Source organism: Astyanax mexicanus, chromosome 4, assembly GCF_023375975.1.
Source record: "Astyanax mexicanus isolate ESR-SI-001 chromosome 4, AstMex3_surface, whole genome shotgun sequence".
NCBI lineage: Eukaryota > Metazoa > Chordata > Actinopteri > Characiformes > Acestrorhamphidae > Astyanax > Astyanax mexicanus.
In genome coordinates this window covers 51175496-51187878 of record NC_064411.1, presented here as the reverse complement: position 1 = coordinate 51187878, position 12383 = coordinate 51175496, and the positions used below count along the sequence as shown (strand labels likewise).

At 38.9% G+C, this 12383-nt stretch overlaps 1 protein-coding gene across 9 annotated transcripts in view; it reads left to right on the top strand.

The window, feature by feature from the left end:
• The window catches only part of pde1cb (phosphodiesterase 1C, calmodulin-dependent b), a 175854-nt gene that overhangs the window by 152465 nt on the left and 11006 nt on the right, over positions 1–12383 (top strand). For 5 of the 9 annotated variants that reach the window (XM_049476576.1, XM_049476572.1, XM_049476574.1 and 2 more), the window contains 7 exons: positions 1311–1411; positions 1702–1830; positions 3081–3182; positions 3874–3903; positions 5705–5825; positions 9225–9306; positions 11362–11482. In XM_049476576.1, coding sequence (XP_049332533.1) covers positions 1311–1411; positions 1702–1830; positions 3081–3182; positions 3874–3903; positions 5705–5825; positions 9225–9306; positions 11362–11482 — 686 coding nt within the window. The remainder of the gene's footprint in view (positions 1–1310; positions 1412–1701; positions 1831–3080; positions 3183–3873; positions 3904–5704; positions 5826–9224; positions 9307–11361; positions 11483–12383) is intronic. The other 4 variants (XM_049476575.1, XM_049476577.1, XM_049476571.1 and 1 more) reach the window with 2 other exon arrangements.

Sequence of the window (12383 nt, the reverse complement as noted above, 5' to 3'; positions counted from 1 at the left end):
GAGTTTAAAATGGCAAAACAATTTGTGAAAAGAGCAAAACTGTGCAAGAAAACACAAGTTTGACAACAAAAGTTTGATATCAAGCATAAAAAAAAACAGTCCAGGAAGATGCCAGAAGCTTCTAGGTACAGCTAGAAGCCTGTTCAAATATGAAGCACATTTTTTTTTATAATAAAGATCTTCTACTTGTATTGTTTAAACTCAATATCGCAAACAGTGTGACTCAGAACCTAATTAACATCAGAAAAAAAGCTTAATAATGGTGCTAGGTTGGCTAAATAATACAGAAGTACAGGAAAAAGAACTAATTCCACCACAAGCAAGAGAAATTGATTTGAAAGCTCATCTATTGAAAGCCTTCCTGCTTCTGTTTTTCAAATTTCCCTGCGTCACCAGATTCTATATATATATATATATATATAGATCAGTCAATTTGAAACATTCCAAGAGCTTGTAAATTATCCTCAAGTGCCGTCACCGCGAGGACCATCAAAAATATTATGATGGAACTGGCTCTCATCAGGATTGCCCCGAAAAAGAAAGATCAAGATTGTTGCACTCAGGATAAGTTTACCAGAGTTACTAGAGTATTTTGGTTTGTTTAAAACACTTTTAAGTTCCTACATGATTCCTTATGTGTTCCTTCATTTGTCAAATTTTCAAATGTAAAATTTACAGTGTAGGAAAACATGAAAAAGAATAAAATGACACTGATTAAGAAGGTGTGTCCAAACTTTTTGATTGGTTCTATATATTCGTTTATCCCTGGTTATCCATGCTGAAGTTTTATGAATACTTAAACGAGGCAGCCAATCAAAACAGAGCTAATTTACAACACTTTAAAAAAAATAAATGCTCAGTCAGACACTTCATTCCTTCGTTTCTTTGGTTTTACTATGAGTGAATGAGCTACTGAGCTCTGAGTTTCCTCTTCTGAAGTCTCCATTGCTCCACCAGCCGCTCGTGTTCAGTAAAACTGAAAAGCCGGATCCTCTTGTAGAGGCTGTACTTGTGACGTAAGTACCTAAAGACACGTGACGTGGCCAGAAGAAGAACTCCTGCGAAAAGAGGCCAGACACCCCAGTTTTTAGAATTAATATACTGTATTAGACTTAGAAGGGATGGTGGTTTCAGCACACTGGTACCATTAAACACAATATTTATCCATATTCTTTTCTACTTTCAATTTAGAAACAAAATAATATGGACTGCCACTTTAAGAAATATAGGAAAAATAAGTTTTGTTTTATATACAAATGGCCTCTTATAGCTTTAACACTTTCTTTTCTTTTTCTGGTATCTCTTCTCAGCACTGGCTGACTGAGTTGGAGATTTTCGCTATGATCTTCGCCGCAGCCGTGCACGATTATGAACACACCGGAACCACAAACAACTTCCACATCCAGACCAGGTAAAGCCTCTCAGGGCCGCAGGGCAGGAACGGCCTGAGTCATCCATCAGCTCACATTCAGGCCTGCAGTCAGAGCACAGCACCGAGAGCAGAATTAATGAAAGTCCACCAAACTGGCAGGAGAAGCAGAAAGAAGGAGAAATCTGTTGACGTGACGTTTCAGTAATGTGCTGACCAGAGGCTGAGGGGAATTAATAGTGTGAAGAGTTTAGAATAGAAAAAGTGAGATAATTATACGAAACAGTGCGAAGTTTGGCATCTTTACGTTACAATAAATTTTGATTGTGCAGGTCGGATACGGCTATCCTGTACAACGACCGCTCGGTTCTGGAGAGCCACCACGTGAGTGCAGCGTATCGCCTCCTACAGGACGACGATGAGATGAACATCCTCTACAATCTCTCCAAAGACGACTGGAGGTAAAGGAACTCTTGTTCTCAGTCCTGACACTGAACTTGTTACACAAAACTTCACTTCCCAGCATGCACTCATACTGGACATCCATGACTCCAGTGATCGTGTGATGCTACAAAAAAAAAAACTGTCATAGAGAACTAGAACTAGAAAATTAGATTTAGTACTCGGCAACCAGGAGAGCAAACAGAGGGGTATATATACACAGAGGGTCAGATGGAAACAATCAGAGTCTCGGTGAGCGGGAACACATGATCAGTGGAGTCAGGAAAGTCTGGTGTAAGTGCATGCTGGGAATTGCTTAGATAGAGACAGTTTTGCATCTTGGCTGCATTTTCTCAGTCAGCTTTATGAGGTAGAGTCACCTGGAATTATAGGTTTTCAGTTAACAGCTGTGCTGAACTTGAACTACTCAGCCAAGTGAAGAAAAAATACTTTAAGACAAAATGTCAGTCAATCCGAAACATTTCAAGATTCAAGATTTTCAAGTGTAGTCGCAAACAGCATCAAAAATGTTATGATGAAAATGTTATGATGAAACGGGTACTCATCAGGACCGTCCTAAGGAACAGAAGAGCAAGAATTCCCCCTGTTGCTCAGGATAAGTTCATTAGAGTTAAAAGCACCCCAGATAAGATCTATCTAAATGCTAAATCACAAAGTATTTGGGTTTATTTAACACTTTTAAGTTACTACATGATTCCTTATGTGTTCCTTCATAGATGGCTAAAATTTGTACTATTTGTACTTAAAAATTAAATAAGATGGTTAATCTACAAACTAATCCACAAGGTAACTGTTCATCTAGCTAATTGCTTAGTTATAGGTTATCAGTTACTGTAGCTTTCTTATTGTAAGCACAAGTTAGCATTTTCCATTTATCTACTATATTAGCAAGATATATCTCTTAATTTACATGTAATTTGTTCGGATTTGATATTGTAATGAGTAAGTTTAAGGTCAGCTTGATTTATGTATTGTTAAAAGTTTGTGATAGTGGTGTTATATAGACTTACTTACTAACAAAGTCAACTTTTATTGATTTTTCTCCACACCATCAAACTCTAGACTACAGACAGTAAACAGCCCATCGTTCTGCTGGTGTTTTACTGGACTGCTGGTGATTTACAGTGCAGTCCAGTAGCTCTACAGTACAGCCTCACATCTCAGCAGTAGATTGATGGCAGGATTTTTTCCGATTGCTGGTTCTGACCCAGTTTAATAACGTTTCTGAATGTTTCCCTGATGTTGGCAGGGAGTTCAGGGCGCTGGTGGTGGAGATGGTGCTGGCCACGGACATGTCCTGCCATTTCCAGCAGGTTAAAGCCATGAAGAACTTCCTACAGCAGCCAGAGGGGTGAGGAACACTACTTCCTCATCATCATCATCATCATCATCACTATCATCTCTTCTCTTTACCTGATCTCTCGTTTATTCTCATCCTTTTCTCTTCAATCATTCACATACTAAACTAGCTAAGTAGTGTTATACAGCCCTGGAAAAGAAAAAAGACCACTTAAAAAATATGAGTTTCTTTGATTTTACCAAATTGTAATCCTCTGGAATATAATCAAGAGGAAGATGGATGATCACAAGCCATCAAACCAAACTGAACTGCTTGAATTTTTGCACCAGGAGTAAAGCAGCATAAAGTTATCCAAAAGCAGTGTGTAAGAATGGTGGAGGAGAACATGATGCCAAGATGCACAAAAACTGCTTTAAAATGCTTTAAATGACAATATTTTTATTTTGAATTTGGGAGAAATGTTGTCTGTAGTTTATAGAATAAAACTACAATGTTCATTTTACTCAAACACATACCCATAATAGCAAAATCAGAGAAACTGATTCAGAAACTGAAGTGGTCTCTTGATTTTTCCAGTTAAAACCTCAAATTCAGGTAAATTTAATTTAGATTAATTTGCTATAAGTGAGCTCAGTCAGTTAACTATTCACGTACTAAACTAGCTTTCTAGCTTAATTAGTCTGTAATTGGTTAAATGTAGAAATTTTAAGGGGTTGAGTTTAATGTAAATCCATTCCTACAGCATTTCTAGCCTCCTACATCAGCCGGAAGGGTGAGGAAAAATCTACACCATCGTCTCTTTTCTTCTCCTGATCTTCTTTTAATCTCTTACTTCTATATTCCCTTATTCCCATTTTCACTTCTGTTCTCTGCTCCTTTCTTCTCATCTCCTGTTTTCTCTTCTTTATCTCCCCTGTCTAATATGTTCTCATCTGGTCTTATGTGGTTTTGTCTAGTATCGTCTGGTCTCGTCTTGGGTCGTCTCATCTTCTCATCTTGTCTTGTCTCACGTCGTCTCCCATTGTCTTGTCTTCTTGTTTTGTGTGGTCTCATCTCCTTTTTTCTCTTTCTTCTCTTTTTCTCTTCTCTTTATCTGTTTTTCTTTATTTTTCTATTTTCTTCTTATCTCCTCTCCCTTCTCTTCTGTTCTCTTCTCTTCTCTTCTCCTGTTTTCTCTTTTCTTTTGCCCCTTCCCAATATTTTCTCATCTGGTCTCATGTGGTCTTGTCTGGTCTCGTCTTGTGTCGTCTCGTCTTTTCGTCTCGACTTGTCTCAAGTCGTCCCCAATCGTCTCATCTTCTTGTCTTCTTGTTTTTTTGTCATCTCATCTCCTGTCTTCTCTTTCTCTTGTTTTTATCTTTTATTTATTTTATTTATTTTCTTTCCTTTTCTATTTTTTCTTCTTACCCCCCTCCCCTTATATTTTCTCCTTTTGTCTCATCTTGTCTCTTCTCCTGTTTTTTGTACTCATCTCTTTTCTTCTTTTTTTTAATGGGCTCTATTTTAGCAATCTATAGTGCACCAGTCAAGTGCGGATTGCACAGCTGGACTTAGGGCGTGTTGGTGTGTCTTTAGTATCATTAGGGCACAAAGAATACACATTGCTCGGCTCGATAACTGGAAATAAACCAATCAGTGTGCTAGTTGTCATTCCCTTTAAGAAACAGGTGAGCTCTGACTTTTGCATGTTCGTATCTTAACAGCGAAGGACTTCTGCATGTCTCAGCAGAGGATACTGAGCTGCGTGTTCATACTGTGAAGATACACCAGCAGCTCATTTAAGGGAACAGCAATGATATTTTATACTTTATTCTGTTTATTGTTGATGTAAAAGCTGTCCATGTGTGTGTGTGTGTGTGTTTAATGAGCGGGGATATACATGTGCTGAGGGCGTGCAGTGTGCATTGGCTGACTGTTGTCAGGGTTTTAATCAGTCAGTGGCGCACCTGGGTTTTTTGCAGCCAAGATAGAAACACTCCAGTGTAGATTTATTCCAAAACTTCGACGCTATTTTTGATTGGGTATAAAATAGCATTGAGCTTTGTACAATAGGGCCCTTATCCTTTTATTCTCTCCTTTTTTCTCCTTTTACTATGTTTACTCTTCTCTCCTGCTCTCTTTCTCTTCTGTTCTCTTTTCTTTTCTTCATTACCTCTGTAATTTTCTCTGGCACAAATAATCAACCTGATATTTCACACAGCAGACAGTTTTAAAGGAGCACAACACGCGTAAAAAAGCAAAGCCACAAACAGGTGACGTATTGAACGGGAAGAAAAACGTGGGGTAAAATTGCATATTGATATTTCCTGTTCTGGGAGTCAGTTCTGTTTTAACAGGAATAAATAAAAGGAGACAGGAGTGAAATGAGAAAAGCCAGAGGCCATAACACTGAGACATGTAACAAATGGTAGAGCAGGCCGGCGTTTCTGAAGGGAATGTTGTGCTTTTTTCAATTACCTGTCAGAAGAGAAGCTTATTTGATCACAAACACACACATGCACGCGCTGGTGTGAAGGCGTGTACGGGTTTATTCAGACTCGGTTTATATGGTGTTTGTTTTGCTTTTTGCACAGAATTGACAAGTCCAAAGCGCTGTCTCTGCTGCTGCACACGGCCGATATCAGCCACCCGGCAAAGAACTGGGAGCTCCACCACCGCTGGACCGCCTCACTACTGGAGGAGTTCTTCCTACAGGTGTGTTTCTGTGTATACAGGGGTTGGACAATGAAAATGAAACACCTGGTTTTAGAGCACAATAATTTATTGTGGTGACGGACAGTTCTGGTGGAAACAGGAGAGTTGAGGTGCACATTGAATTCTGCGTGATTTGATCAGCCGTGGTTTTATGTTTTTTGGATACAATCCGGGTTAGCACCCGAACATCCCTTTCAGACAGCTTCCTCTTACAGCGTCCACAGTTAATCCTGTTGGATGTGGTTGGTCCTTCTTGGTGGTATGCTGACATTACCCTGAATATGGTGGCTCTTGATGCATTTTAAACAAATGCTTGACTGAAGGGTCAAATAATTGATATTTATGACAAAAAAAAATCACTCCTGTTACTGGAACTCACTCCTGTTGCTACCACTCACTCCTGTTACTTTTTATGTTTTAATTAACAGAAATGAAAGTAACAGGAGTGAGTTTTTAGCATAGAAATGAAATTATTTTTAACATTTAAAGAAATAGCTAAATGACAGCTATGCTAATAGCATGAGGACACTGAGCACATTCTATTGATTTTCCCAAAATCTGCATAAAAAAAAATAAGATCTAAGAATTAATTTAGGTAACAGGACTGAGTGTTGAGATTGAACTTAATTTTGGTCTTCAGAAGAACCAGCTGATGTCACTTCCTGTTGTAGATGTGACTTCCTGTTGTAGAATGTTTCAGATGTTTCAGATGATTAGGGTAATGTGTTACAGTAACATGAATGAGTGAAAACCCAACAATTAAAATGTATATTTTAACTTAAATATAATGAATTTATTATGAACAAATACACAAAAAAAACACTTAGTCTCAGTTTCAGCAGTGAAGGGAAGAATTAAAGGTCTGACAGGTAAAGACATGCAGAAATGAAGTCATTGCTAAGATGAAAAAATAAAAAAGCAGCTACTATATATATATATATATATAAGGGTTGTATTGACACATATGAGCATATGCAGGTCTTAAATGAACATGTATGTTTAATTCAGAAAGATTAGAAATGTGTGCAGTGTGTGTGTGTGTGTGTGTGTGTGTGTGTGTGTGCAGTGTGTGTTGTTCTGAGGGTGTGAGCTGAGTCAGGAAGTGTCCTGCGTGGGGGAGCTGCTGATATGGTGTAAGAAACCCCACCGCTGCCTCTCTGCTGCTGGGCTTAGTGAACTCTGAGCTCTGTGGCTTTTAGCGCTCAGTAAAAGTGAAACTGTCTCTCTCTCTCTCTCACTCACTGCTCCTCCAGCTGCACACATCTGCGCGTGTGTGTATCTATTTTAAGTGTACATTGTGTGTGTGGGTCTGTTTCAGTGTATGTATGGTGGCTATGTGTCTCTGAGTGTATAGGTCTATGTGTGTGTGTGTGTGTGTGTGTGTGTCTGTTTTAGTGTGTGTATGGTGGCTATGTGTCTCTGAGTGTATAGGTCTATGTGTGTGTGTGTGTGTGTGTGTCTGTTTTAGTGTGTGTATGGTGGCTATGTGTCTCTGAGTGTATAGGTCTATGTGTGTGTGTGTTTGTGTGTGTCTGTCTGTCTGTCTGTCTGTTTTAGTGTGTGTATGGTGGCTATGTGTCTCTGAGTGTATAGGTCTATGTGTGTGTGTGTGTGTGTGTGTGTGTGGATCTATTTTAGTGTGTGTTTGGTGGCTATGTGTCTCTGAGTGTATAGGTCTATGTGTGTGTGTGTGTGTGTGTGTGTGTGTATCTCTGTTTCAGTGTGTTTGGTGGCTATGTGTCTCTGGGTGTATAGGTTTATGTGTGTGTGTGTGTGTGTGTGTGTGTGTGTGTGTGTGTGTGTGTGTGTGTGTGTGTGTGTGTGTCTGTTTTAGTGTATGTATGGTGGCTGTAGGTCTCTGAGTGTATAGGTCTGTGTGTGTGTGTGTGTGTGTGTATCTCTGTTTCAGTGTGTGTTTGGTGGCTATGTGTCTCTGAGTGTATAGGTCTATGTGTGTGTGTGTGTGTGTGTGGATCTATTTTAGTGTGTGTATTGTGGCTATGTGTCTCTGAGTGTATAGGTTTGTGTGTGTGTGTGTGTGTATCTCTGTTTCAGTGTGTGTTTGGTGGCTATGTGTCTCTGAGTGTATAGGTTTGTGTGTGTGTGTGTGTGTATCTCTGTTTCAGTGTGTGTTTGGTGGCTATGTGTCTCTGAGTGTATAGGTCTATGTGTGTGTGTGTGTGTGTGTGTGTGTGTGTGGATCTATTTTAGTGTGTGTATTGTGGCTATGTGTCTCTGAGTGTATAGGTTTGTGTGTGTGTGTGTGTGTATCTCTGTTTCAGTGTGTTTGGTGGCTATGTGTCTCTGAGTGTATAGGTTTGTGTGTGTGTGTGTGTGTATCTCTGTTTCAGTGTGTTTGGTGGCTATGTGTCTCTGAGTGTATAGGTCTGTGTGTGTGTGTGTGTGTGTGTGTGTGTGTGGATCTATTTTAGTGTGTGTTTGGTGGCTATGTGTCTCTGGGTGTATAGGTTTATGTGTGTGTGTGTGTGGATCTATTTTAGTGTGTGTATGGTGGCTATGTGTCTCTGAGTGTATAGGTTTATGTGTGTCTGTGTGTGTCTCTGTGGTGGTGAGACCTATTTTAGTGTGTGTGTGTGTGTGTGTGTGTGTGATATGTGTATAGTGTTGTGGACGGATGTACGTATGTGAAATGTGTGTATTTGTGTGTATGCTAAGTGTATATATGTTTGTGTGGTGGTGAGGCCTATTTTAGTGTGTGTGTGTGTGTGTGTGTGTGTGTGTGATATGTGTATAGTGTCGTGGATGGATGTGCATATGTGAAATGTGTGTGTGTGTGGTGAATGTGGATCTAGTGTATAGGTGTGTGTGTTGTGTTGTGAATGAATGTGAAATATGCGTCTGTTGTTGGCAGGTCTGTGTGAACAGGTGTGTTGTGTGTAGTTGTGTGTGTGTGATGCCTGTAGGTTTCTGAGTGTATAAGCACGGATATGTATTTGTGTGTGTATATGTGTGTAGGTGTGTGTGATATGTGTATAGTGGTGTGAATGAGTTAAAAGTATGTATGTGTGTGTGTGTTTATGAGCAGGTTTGTGTGTATTTAAAGCATGCATGTGTGTGAGTGTTCTTAGTGTGTGTTTGTTGGATGTATGTATCAGTGTGTGGAGGTCGTGGTGTGTGTGTGATATGTGTATAGTGGTGTGAATGGGCGAAAAGTATGTTTGTGTCTGTAAGCGTGTGTGTGAGTGTGATAGTGCAGTTATGAATAAATTAATTAAGTAAATTCGTCTTATTCAGGTTTACAGTGTATAACTCAACAACTCATGATATGCTGCATCTCTATTACATGATATAATACAGTAATATGATATGATATGATATGATTCAGAATCTGTTCCACTCAGTTAATCTCCTTATCTGTTTTTAATCTGTTTTTTTCAGGGCGATAAGGAGGCGGAGCTTGGACTGCCCTTCTCACCACTGTGTGACCGCAAGTCCACCATGGTGGCCCAGTCCCAGATCGGTGAGCAGCGTTATCACTATTAAAATCTGCCTCTGCATCCGTCAAACCTTAAATACACACCTCAGACCACCAGTAGCTCACGATCTCATTCTGACTAACACAAAACACACCATCAGAATATAGCATCAGAAACACACCCACACACACACACACACCCACACACAACAGCATCTAATAAAACTAGTGGTGTCAATCGATTAAAACATTTAATACGTTATTCATATGTATGAATATGATATATTCATATATCTGAAGTTAATCACACTTATTCTTCTTAAGACGCAAGTTTTTATGGAGGATATTTAAATATAAATAAAAGAATGAATGTAAAAAAAAAGTAAATGCAGTTCTATTTATATTAGTGGTGTCAATTAAAATACTAAATATATACTTGTATGTTTGAGGGGAGATAAAGCCAACGTGGGAATAAAGCTGGAATAAAGAATGCATGATAAATTTGATAGAGAAAACATTATTTTTTGACTTTATTATAAACATCTCAGCTTGGTTGTAAGGATTTCGGAATTAGAACTTAATTATCTGAGTATAAAAGAGCGTTTTCACACCTGTAGTTAGTGTTATAGTTTCTACGATCCGGATCAGTTGATGAGTTTGTTTATTTGGAGCGTTTCTCCCTCTGTTTGGTTTGGTTTCACACAGGCATAAAAACCTAAACACACTAAAATGTGCACCAATAAACCACGCGAGCACATCGTCTCCTCTGATTGGTCAGAGCTGTCTGGCACAGGAGCAAGAAAGTAAATATAGTGAGAAGATTCTGTGTTTCAGGGTGTACATCTGTATGTCTGTGCAGTGTGAAGCTGCTTTAACACAGAACCCTGAACATTTGCTTCTGTGCTTTCAAACACAGTGTTTTCAATGGGACATGCAGCACAGATGTAGTAAACGCAGAGAAACCTGGCTTCGAGCAGTGAACGCTGTACATACTGAGCTCTTAGTGTGTAAACAGCATGAAGCAGCAGCAGAGACAGCGTTTGTTCATAGCTGTATATTATTTAGCTAATATATCAGATTAAACTGTGCCTTATCAGGAGTTAAGCTCAATTGAAAATAAGTATATTTGATAGCTGATGTGATTACATTTACATACATTAGAGCTTTAGCTCAGTAACATTCAAAATTCTCCTTCAGAAGTTTTCAGTTCATGTTTCGCACTCAATTTTCATAGAACGAAAATTAAGCGGTCTGAATGCCTCATGTATCTTAGATAAGTTAAAAAGGTCATTGTAAATAGTGATCACAGCAAACTATATATTATTTCTGACACAAATGTTGAATAAAACACATAAAAAATACTTTAGTGCCTACTTTATAATTGTGTATCTACATTGTAAAAGTCTCATAGGCCTGTATTTTATTTATAGAACATAGAACACATATCAGATTTAAAAATTAAGACATATTAGAGGGTGTCTATTTGCACTTTGAATTTCTTACCCTTCAGTTGTAAAGTTGTAAAGAGGTAGAGTTACAGGTATACGGTGAATAGCTCTATTTGAGTAATGTTCTAATCCAGATTATGAGAAGAACTACTCGACTACGTAAAGAAAATAAATCACTTTAAGAAAAGGTCAGTTAACACTAATTTCTGTTTCAAGAACTTTGAAAGTATCCGTAAGTGCAGTCACCGCAAAGACCATCAAAAAGATTATAATGATGAAACTGGCACTCATCAGGACTGCTACCTTACACCCTATTAATTAACGTCATAGTTTAGGAATAAATCTACGCTGATGGGTGTGGTGGTCTGGAAGTGAGGTGAGTTCAGGTAAATTTCTGGCGTGTTTCTATATATTTTGGTGGTGGAAAACACAGGTGCTCCACTGACTGATTAAAACCCTGACAACAGTCAATGATTAGAGTCCATTCCTATAGGTGCTCCCAGTGCTCTTACCCCCTGCCTCTTAAAGGTAATGTGAGGCATGTGACACACTGATACGCCCAAAACACCCGTGATTAATTAAGAGAATTTACTCTGATAAAAAAGAAAAATAGAAAAAGCTCTGATTATTTGTATTATGTCTCCTAATCCAGGCTTCATCGACTTCATCGTGGTTCCCACCTTCACCGTTCTCACGGACATGACGGAGAAGATCGTGACCCCTCTGATCGACGAGGCGGCCCACTCGGGCCTGGCCAACTTTCGCAGGTCAAGGTCTGAAGTTTTTGGTCCCGTTTGACTGATATTACTGAGAGCGTCGCTCGACACGTTTACGTTACGGCTCGTCAGACAGAACGACTGGAAGCCGTTGATTGAACGCATTCGACCTTCGTTAAGGGCAGCTTCCGGTCTGGCATCTTTAATACATTTCAGCACAGAGAGAGCACACACTGCGATACAATCACAGCCGCTCAGATATATACCAGCCAAAGGGCTAATCACAAACCAGCTGCACCGCCGGACCACGAGCCGCACTGACCGCCTGCTGATTCCACATAGCGCCTGCTGGAATTACAATGCAGATTTGTGCTGATTAAACAATGGGACTAGCGTGCATAATCACTCTCCTAATTCAGAATCTATTCAGCAGAATCTGCTGTATCGTAGCTGACTCGAGCTTAATAAGATCGCTCGCGTGCCTCGACCCGTGTTAAACTGTTCAGAAGTCTTGAATAGATTTGCGTAATACATTGCATTGTACTGTATTACTAAAGAAATGTAAAGTCAGGCCAGTTTAAACTGATAAAGGAACTGATTACAGAGCGTTTATTTGAGTTAACTCAACTCCTTTGCTTCTGCATTTCAGTTTCAGAGCGTTTATTTGACTTAACTCAACTTAGTTCATTAAAAAAATCTCCAAACTCATCCTAAAAAAATCTTATAAATTACATTTTTTACTTTAATTATCAATACATATAGAGTTGAACCTCGAAAAACATTAGAAAGTCAACTTTTGATGTAATTGAATTAGTTTTTGTTAACTAATCCAGCCAATTGTTTGAGTTTAACTCAATGTTTGAGATATTAAATCTAGTCCAACTTTGATTTGTGTGATCTATTGATGGTTAAAAATAATAAAGTAACTCATTAGTTAGTGTTTTTTGAGTTAACTCAA